A 9,496-nucleotide genomic window follows, 5' to 3' on the forward strand; every position below is an offset into this window, starting at 1 on the left:
TCAGTATTTAGGATAGTACCAGACAGCCTCTTCAAGCTCAGTTAATGTTTATTGAACAAAGGAGTAAAGGGCTCTGTTGATCTAATGAGATAAACAACAAACTTCTGAAAACTATGTGATGAAATTAGAGTTTCTTTAGGCTGCACTGGGTTTGCAGAGAAATTAATCTTGGCCTGGCGTAGTGGCTTATGCCTTAATCCTGGCACTTTGGGAGGCAGAGGCAGGAGTTCAAGACCAGCCTGACCAACATCACGAAACCCGGTCTCTACTAAAAATACAAAAATCAGCTGGACATGGTGGCAGGTGCTTGTAATCCCAGCTACTTAGGAGGCTATCTAGTTTTATGATTCTATAAGGCCAAAAAAGTCCAGAGATGTCTTTGTTTTATGTTACAGCAGAAGCTAATTGTCCACCCTTGTCCCTAAGTCTTTTCCCTCTGCCTTCATATACTGTTGACATCCAGTGAGAACGATCTTTCTGAAAGGGTCAGCTATGTAATATGCAGGGCTTAGTGAAAAATGAAAATGCAGGACCCCTGATTCAAACAGTATTAAGAATTTCAAAATAGCACCAGTGGAGCACTAAACCAAGTGCAGGGTCCTTTCAAGAGCAGGCTCTGTATGACTACACAGGCTGCATATCCGGGAAGCCCGCCTACCTCCTAACCTCTCAGTTCTTCCCACACCTCTTTCTCAGCTGATTTCTCGGGGAACATGTGTTCTGATAAAGCTGTGCTTTGTGGGAAATCAGGGACCTTGAGGGGCCGCACCACCCATGTCCGGCTCTGTCCCAGACTTAGATTTGCTGTCATATCAGCCTCTGGGTAGAGAGGTGTCATCTCAGCTTGACATAGGGACATCACAGCTTGACAGAGGTGTTCTTGACATAGGGACATTCTTTAGAGCACAGAGCTGCTCATCTCAGTGGTACCCAAGACGTTCAGCAAGGCAAAAGCAAACTGCTTTTTGAAAAAGGAGGAAATTGAGGCATGGAGGGGTTGACTATATCACCCAGGAGGACTTAAACTAGCACGTGCAGGCATCTGGAATCGAGGGGCTCTGGGGCTCTGACTCCTTGATTTTTTTTTTTTTTTTGAGACAGTCTTATTCTGTTGCCTAGGCTACAGTGCAGTGTCACGATCTCGGCTCACTGCAACTTCCACTTCCCTGGTTCAAGCATTCTTCTGCCTCAGCCTCCCGAGTAGCTGGGATTACAGGCATGTGCCACCACGCCTGGTTGATTTTTGTATTTTTAGTAGAGATGGGGTTTGACTATGTTGGTCAGGCTGGTCTCAAACACCTGACCTCAAGTGATCTACCATCTCGGCCTCCCAAAGTGCTGGGATTGCAGGTGTGAGCCACCACGCCCATCCTGTCTTCTTGATTTTGAGTCTGGGCTCTTTCTGCTTAACCAACATGACTTCTTGTACTTTGCTTATATTTTTCTTCCCCTTCGTGTAGTATCTGCCATGAAGTCTCTAGGGAGCGTTCCCATTTCTACCCTCTAGAGTCAGCAGGCATGGTCACCCCCTCACTCTGACCCCACAAGGCCAGATCACCAGTAGCCCAGAGTGGGCCACAACACAAAACCCCCATGGACTCTGACCACTTGACTCCCTCTTCCGTGCCCCCACCTACCCACAGCCATCTCAGTCCCTGCATGATGACAGGAGCTAGAGGGGGCAGGCTGATGACAGTTATTTTTGTTGTTGCTTTTCTTGTTGATGGCACTTTGGTAGAAATGTGTTTGCTTTTCTTCTTTTTTTTTTTTTTTTGGTATTATTGAGATGAAATGAATGTATTAGAAAAGTGTTTTAACCAAATTATTGCAAAGCAGTGAGCTTCGCTCTGGTTTAGGCATTTGCAGCCAATTATGGTTTAATGTGAACGGCAACAGCCAGACGACAATCTGCCAAACCACTCTGGCCTGCCAAGCTCCACGGAGTCGGGATGTGCTCCCAGACCCGATGGCTGGAGAGCCCCCACTCTCATCAGCAAGGTGATGTTCCAGCTCCCCCAGCCAAGCTCTTCCCCCAGCACCTCCTGCTCCATCACTGGCCTCTGCACTTCACCTCTGCCCTGGCTCATTTCTTTGTGATACTCTTCTCTAGTGGGAGATGGGGATGAAGAAGAACCCTGCACCCAACTCAGAGGCCAAGAGTTGTAGCTATCCTGTCCTGGGAAGGAGCTTGGAATCGGGAGACGTGGGGGCACATCCCAGCTCTGTCCTTTACTCAGCTTACTCACTTAAGGAGGCTCAGCTTTCCTTTTGAAAATCTATAAAGTGGGGGCTATTACCTACCAAGTTTGCAGTGAGGATTAAATAAATCACACCGTATGTGTGAAAGTGTCCAGCACACTGTCCGACATGTAGTGAGCAGTTCATTGTTTGGTGAATCAGAGAAATGGGAGATTTCAAATATTATTTTTGTCCAAATCCAACAGCAAAGGGCCCAGGAATACTCATTTGTTCTATAAACATTTATTGAATACGCACTATAAGATAGGTCTTATTTTTGGCCTCTTGGGGGATTATCATTACCCCGGAGATGGGATGAGATGAGCGTCCAGGCCATAGTGGGGAAGCAGCCCTGCCGTTCACTCATTTTTCTTTAGGAAGGATGAGAACAGAGTATGTGCTTATTAAATACACTTTCCATCATCATCTCAAAGAAGTGAGGTATAAAAAATGGCAACAAGGCCGGGCGCAGTGGCTCACGACTATAATCCCAGCACTTTTGGAGGCCAACGTGAGTGGATCACGATGTCAGGAGTTCAAGACCAGCCTGGCCAACATAGTGAAAACTTGTCTCTACTAAAAATACAAAAAAATTACCAGGTGTGGTGGTGCAAGCCTGTAATCCCAGCTACTCAAGATGCTGAAGCAGGAGAATTGCTTAAACCCAGGAGGCGAAGGTTGCAGTAAGTGGAGATGGCGCCATTGCACTCCAATCTGGGTGACAGTGCAAGACTCCATCTCAAAAAAAGAATGGCAGCAATAGTCGTTTTATGACAAATTCCAAGCTACAAGAGCCACCCAGCAGCTCTGTGTGGTCAGCACAGTGCAGGCCAGCAGGACAGCTTCAGGGGGCCCCCACTGAGACCCATTCCTTCCCCCTCCACATCTGTGCTCCTGGAGACTGAGCTGTGGCTTGCAAAGATGGGACCCCTGGTCATGTTTGGCCAGTGGGGAGAGAGGGCGGGCCGGGAAAGTAGTGGCAGGAGATGGGAGGAGGGAGGAGGGCGAGTGGGGGTACTTAGCTCTCCATTTCCCTCCCAGTGGAGTCAACACCAGGCAGGCTAAGAGAAGCCACAGGTCTTATCTGGTAGCCTCTGCACAGCTTTCTCTTCAGGTCTAGTCGCCACTCCAGCTCTTGGCTCCTTCAGGCCTAAGGGTGGTGATAGCCCACTCTGTCCCCCAAAAGCCCTGGGGTCTGCCCTCCATCTTGTGGTTTCCCTATAGCCTGCTCACACCTTGCAAACAGTCTCTTTATTGAGCCCTCTTCAAACCTCCCAATTTAACTGTGCAATTTTTCCTGTTGAGAATGATAGGCACACAGGTGCTAAGGAGACAGATTAAACCAAAAAGTAATACAATAGGCCGGGTGCGGTGGCTCAAGCCTGTAATCCCAGCACTTTGGGAGGCTGAGGCTGGTGTACTACCTGAGGCCAAGAGTTCAAGACCAGCCTGGCCAACATGGTAAAACCCCATCTCTACTAAAAATACAAAAAAGCCAGGCATCGTGGTGTGTGCCTATAGTCCCAGCTACTCAAGAGGCTGAGGCAGGAGAGCCGGGGAGGTGGAGGTTGAGCTGAGATTGCGCCATTGCACTCCAGCCTGGACAAGAGGGAAATTCCATCCCACACACAAACACACAAGTAATACAATATATTGCATAAGTGGTTTCAGAAGGAAAATTTTAGTTTTGAAACAGTTTCTCACTTACTAGCTGTGTGAGTTTAAACCAGGAATTCAACCTCTTTGAAACTCAGTTTTCTCTTTTGTAAAATGAAGTTAATGATACCCAGCCTTAAAGTTGTGAAGACTGAATAAGTTAAGTTTATGAACCACTGAGTCTGGTCCTGGCACACAGCAAGTGGTAAGTAAATACCAGCTGCTGCTGCTTATTGTATTTATTAATAACAGCGCTATGTAAAACTTAAAGGATTTTTTCTCTTTTCTAAACCACAAAGTAAACTCAAACATATTTCTAAGATAAATTACACAGAATTTTTCACATATGCAAAGACGCTGGGACTTCAGAAAGCATTCCTGGCTGTGAATTTAGCCAAATCTGAGCCTGCTGGCCTAGATTCTCTTTTCATCGGATTGCTTGTCCCTGGCCAGGTGGTGATGCGCAGGCACCCCCTCGTCTATGTCGTGAAGCTGCTGATTCCCAGCATCTTTCTCATGCTGGTGGACCTGGGGAGCTTCTACCTGCCAGTCAACTGCCGAGCCAGGATTGTGTTCAAGACCACTGTGCTGGTGGGCTACACCGTCTTCAGGGTCAACATGTCCAACCAGGTGCCACGGAGTGCAGGGAGCACCCCTCTGATTGGTAAGTAGTCTCAGGGTCACTGGACACTCATCTTATATGACCTGTCAAAGATCTGATGCTGGCCAGGCGCAGTGGCTCACGCCTAAAATATCAACACTTTGGGAGGCCGAGGCGGGAGGATCACTTGAGCTCAGGAGTCCAAGACCAGCCTAGACTAGCCTAGGCAACATAGTGAGACCTTATCTCTGCTAAGAATTTAAAAAATCAACAGGGCATTCAGTGCGTACTCACTGCAACCTCCACCCCCTGGGCTCAAGCAATTCTCCTGCCTCAGCCTTCTGAGTAGCTGGGATTACAGGCGTGCACCACCACACCCAGCTAATTTTTGTATTTTTAGTAGAGACAAGGTTTTACCACGTTGGCCAGGCTGGTCTGGAACTCCTGATCTCAGGCGATCAGCCCACCTTGGCCTCCCAAAGTGCTGGGATTACAGGTGTGAGCCACCATACCCAGCCTGTTTGTTTTTATCCCCAATTTCAACCAATTACCCAAAGTGAGGCATTGATTTCAGCTTTTCGGGAAGCTGAGGCAGGAGCATTGCTTGAGCCTAAAAGTTTGAGTCTGCAGTGAGCTATGATCCCACCAGTGCGCTCCAGCCTGGGTGACAGAGCAAGACCCTGTCTCAAAAAAAAGAAGGAGGGAGAGGGGAGGGGGGGGAGGGGAGGGGAGAGGGCCAGGTGCAGTGGCCCATATCCATAATCACAACACTTTGAGAGGCTGAGGTGGGAGGATTGCTTGAATGCAAGAGTTCAAGACAACATAGTGAGGCCTTGTCTCTACAAAAAAATAAAAAAATTTAGCCTAGTGTGGTGGTGTGTGCCTGTAGTCCCAGCTATTCAGGAGGCTGAGGTGGGAGAATCACTTTAGCCCAATAGGTTAAGGCTGCAGTGAGCCATAATTGTACCACTGCACTCCAGCCTGGGCAATAGAGCCAGACCCTGTCCCTAAAGGAAAAAAAATCTGATGCTGCATTTTGGACTGGGGGCTAACTGCACCTCTTCTGGCTTCTCTCAGGGTACTTCTTCATGGTCTGCATGGCCTTCTTGGTTCTCAGCTTAGCTAAGTCCATCGTGTTGGTCAGACTCCTCCACAGTGAGCGGCATGGTGGGCAGGATCAGCCCTTCTTGTGCTTCCGAGGGGACACCAATGCTGACGTGCCCAGAGTGGAGCCCAGGGCCCAGGGTGCTGCGGTAACAGGTGCGTCAGGAGCCTTGTGTTTCTCCCGTCTGGCTTGATTGCCTTCAAAATTCATTTCCAAAGTGATGTACTAGGTATTACGTTGGCCTATGTGAAAAATCTGAAACAGCTGCTGCTTAGCCTGGGCACGGCATTTTATACGCTCTCTCTGGAGACTGAAGGATGTCTCCTGCTGGCTTTCTAGAAAGTCTCATTTTGTTGTTTTTTGGTTGTTTAGGTTTGGTTTTTTGAGACGGGGTTTCGCCATGTTGCCCAGGCTGGTCTCGAATTCCTATGCTCAGGTGATCTTCCCTCCTCAGCCTCCCAAAGTGCTGAGATTGCAGGTGTGAGCCACTGCACTCAGCTGAAAGCCTAATTTTGGCTTGACGGTCAGGCCCGCAGTTGCTCTTTCTTTGTTTTGATGGAGTCCTGCTGTGTTGCCCAGGCTTGAGTGCAGTGGTGTGGTCTCAGCTCACTGCAGCCTCTGCCTCTCAGGCTCAAGCTACTCTCCTGCCTCAGCCTCCCGAGTAGCCAGGACTAAAGGCATGCGCCACCATGCCTGGCTAATTCTTGTATTTTTAGTAAAGGTGGGGTTTCACCATGTTGGCCAAACTTGTCTAAAACTCATGACCTCAGGTGATCTGCCCACCTCAGCCTCCCAGACATGGGATCACAGATGTGGGCCACAGTGCTCGAATTGTTTGTTTTTATCCCCAATTTCAGCCGATTACCCAAAGTGACTGAGCCATTGATTTCAGCATAGTAAAGTGCTGGCTTGTACATGCACACACACACACACGGAACTCATGTCCATTTAGGTTCTAGTTGCTTAATGTGAACAAATATAAGAACCATCCCAGCCCCTAAAGCTCCTACTGAGTCCATTTGGGCTGACCTCTAGCGGAGAAAATCTCCTGAACGGATCTAGCACACATACACCCTAGTTATATAATACAGCTCTGACGTGTTCTCTGAGGCTTCCTGCAGTATAGCCTTGCCACCCCTAATCGGGTGGGGAGAGTACCCAACCCAAACCCAACCCACTGGTCAGTTCCACCCACAACTTTCCTTGAAGGATGAGGCCATTAGCTTCACAAGAAAGCCCAGGTGGGTCTTGGTAGTCCCTAGCTCACCCAGGGTGTTTTCCTCCATCACGCAGAGTCCTCACTTTATGGAGAGCACCTGGCCCAGTCAGGGACCCTCAAGGAAGTCTGGGCCCAGCTTCGATCTGTCAGCAGCTACCTCCAAACTCAGGAGCAGACAGACCAACAGGAGGTAGAGTGGCTGGCGCTCCTGTGCCGCTTTGACCAACTGCTCTTCCGAAGCTACCTTTTCATGCTGGGGCTCTACGCCATCACCCTGTGCTCCCTCTGGGCACTGTGGGGCGGCGTGTGAAGACTGAAATGTTCGGATCTCAACAGTTGTGCTGGCGCTTAAGGGAGAGAGGAGGGGAGTAACAGTGGGTTAAAAAGCTTTCTGCATCGGATGTGGTGGCTCTTGTCTATAGTCCCAGTGCTTTGGGAGGCCCCGGCAGGAGGATAGAGATTGCTTGAGTCTAGAAGTTTGAGAAAAACCTGGGCAACATCGTGAGACCCCATTTCTACCAATAAATAAATAAATAGCTGGGCATAGTGGCTCATGCCTGTAGTCTCAGTTGAGGTGGGAGGATTGCTTGAGCCCAGGGCTTCAAGGTTGCAGTGAGCCATGATTGCACCACTGCACTCCAGTCTGGGCAACAGAGCAAGATCCTGTCTCAAAAACATGAAATAAAAAGCTATCCGCCTTCATTGCCTCTCTGTTGAGTCCAGGTTCATATATCTAATAGTCTGCTATGTGACCCAAGAATCATACATTCATGATGAAAATGTATAAACAGTATGAGGTATACGGTAAAAAAGTAAACCTCCCTTCTTATCCCAGTCCACTCACCCAAAGTAACCACTGTTCGTAATTTCAGAAAATGTCTAGGCACACACATGCATATATGTATGCTTAAGCAGTTTTTTTTTAAGTATAAGATGGTGCCATCTTCCCACCCTGCCTTGGCCATTTATTCAGTCACTCATTCAACAAAATCTTTACTGAGTATTGATTAAGTCCTAGGCATTATGTTAGGTACACCAGAGAATTCTAAATAAGTCAGCACAGATTATTATTCACTTGATTTGATTCCCATGGTCAACCTGGTACCAACCAATTAGAGCATAAAACTCCTGCCATGGCTGGGCTCAGGGGCTCACGCCTGTAATCCCGGCACTTTGGGAGGCCAAGGTAGGTGGATCATTTGAGGTCAGGAGTTCAAGACCAGCCTGGCCAACATGGTGAAACCCCATCTCTACTAATAATACAAAAATTAGCTGGGCATGGAGGCACACACCTGTAATCCCAGCTACTCAGGAGGCTGAGGCATGAGAATTGCTTGAACCTGGGAGGTGGAGGTTGCAGTGGGCTGAGATTGTGCCACTGCACTCACGCCTGGGTGACAGAGCCAGATTCCATCTCAAAAAAATAAAATAAAATAAAATAAAATAAAATAATAAACTTCTTGCCGTATCCCTCACCTTTTGAGACTCTTGTTACCACTTCCCAGCTAAGTCCACTGCTGCCACCCTCTTCCTGTGCCTCTTCAGCAGCCATGTATCCCCAACAGAGAGAACCCCAGTGCCAAGGCTTCTAAGTGCAGTCTAGCACATCATTTGGTTCACACGCCAGGGGCAATGCACCGGGTGGGAGGACAGGCATAGCCTATGGTCCTTTGGTTCAAGTAAGTTATAATCCACTGTCCCTGAACTAGTCAGCTATATTACACAGTAAGTGGCTTTAAGAGAGATTTATTTTCTCACCAGTTGGGAAGCAGGAAGCCCAAGATCAAAGTGCCAACACGTGGTTTTTTTCTGAGCCCTCTCCTCGGCTTGCAGGCTGCTGTCTTCTTGCTGTTTTCACATGACCTTTCCTCTGTGCCTGCTCATCTCTGCATTCAGATTTCCTCCTCTAACAAGGGCACCAGTCATGTTGGCTTAGGGTCCATCCTAGTGACCTCTTCAAACGTTCATTACTTTTTCAAGGCCCTATGTTCAAACACAGTCATATTCTGAGGTACTGGGGGTTAGGATGTCAACATATGAATTTTGGGGTGGTGGGCAGCAGACAGAGGGGACACATTTCAACCTGTAACATTCATGTGATTCTGGAGGTTTAGCAAGTCCAGAATCTGCAGAGTAGGCTGGCAGGCTGGAGACCTGGAGAAGAGTTGCAGTTTGAGTCCAAAAGTGGCAGAATTTCCTCTTCTTCCTGGAAGGTGAGTCTTTTACTAATAAGGCCTTCAACTGATTGGATGAGGCCCATCCACACTATAGCCAGTAATCTGCTGTACTCAAAGTCTACTGATTTAAGTGTTAATCTCATCTAAAAATTACCCTCCCAGAAACATATAGAGTTTGACTAAAGATCTGTGTACCATGGTCTAGCTATATTGACACATAAAATTAACTATTACAGTCCTGATGGCCCCTTAGCTTCCCATCTATGTCCACAGACCCATCCAGAACAGGAGAGCCTGCTCACCTGGCGCTTGGGTAACTAATCAACTTCCAGCTTATACTCTCCAGTCGCCAAATACATGTTGTTTAGCCTAACTGTGGCCTCATAACCTGAATCCTAAGATTAGAATTCAATCCTTCCACAAAATAGCCTTCATTTTGTATTTGACTTTTTTTTTTTTTTTTTTTTTTTTTTTTTTTTTTTTTTTTTTTTTTTTTTTTT

General features: G+C 47.7%; 1 protein-coding gene across 1 annotated transcript in view; it reads left to right on the forward strand.

The window, feature by feature from the left end:
• The window catches only part of HTR3B (5-hydroxytryptamine receptor 3B), a 40,715-nt gene extending 33,408 nt beyond the window's left edge, over positions 1-7,307 (forward strand). Inside the window, exons 7-9 of the mRNA XM_017523304.2 lie at positions 4,348-4,558; positions 5,573-5,755; positions 6,894-7,307. Coding sequence (XP_017378793.2) covers positions 4,348-4,558; positions 5,573-5,755; positions 6,894-7,129 — 630 coding nt within the window. The 3' untranslated portion in view covers positions 7,130-7,307. The remainder of the gene's footprint in view (positions 1-4,347; positions 4,559-5,572; positions 5,756-6,893) is intronic.
• The last annotated feature ends 2,189 nt before the right edge of the window (positions 7,308-9,496 follow it).

Source organism: Cebus imitator, unplaced genomic scaffold (assembly GCF_001604975.1).
Source record: "Cebus imitator isolate Cc_AM_T3 unplaced genomic scaffold, Cebus_imitator-1.0 Scaffold28, whole genome shotgun sequence".
Taxonomy (NCBI): Eukaryota; Metazoa; Chordata; class Mammalia; order Primates; family Cebidae; genus Cebus; species Cebus imitator.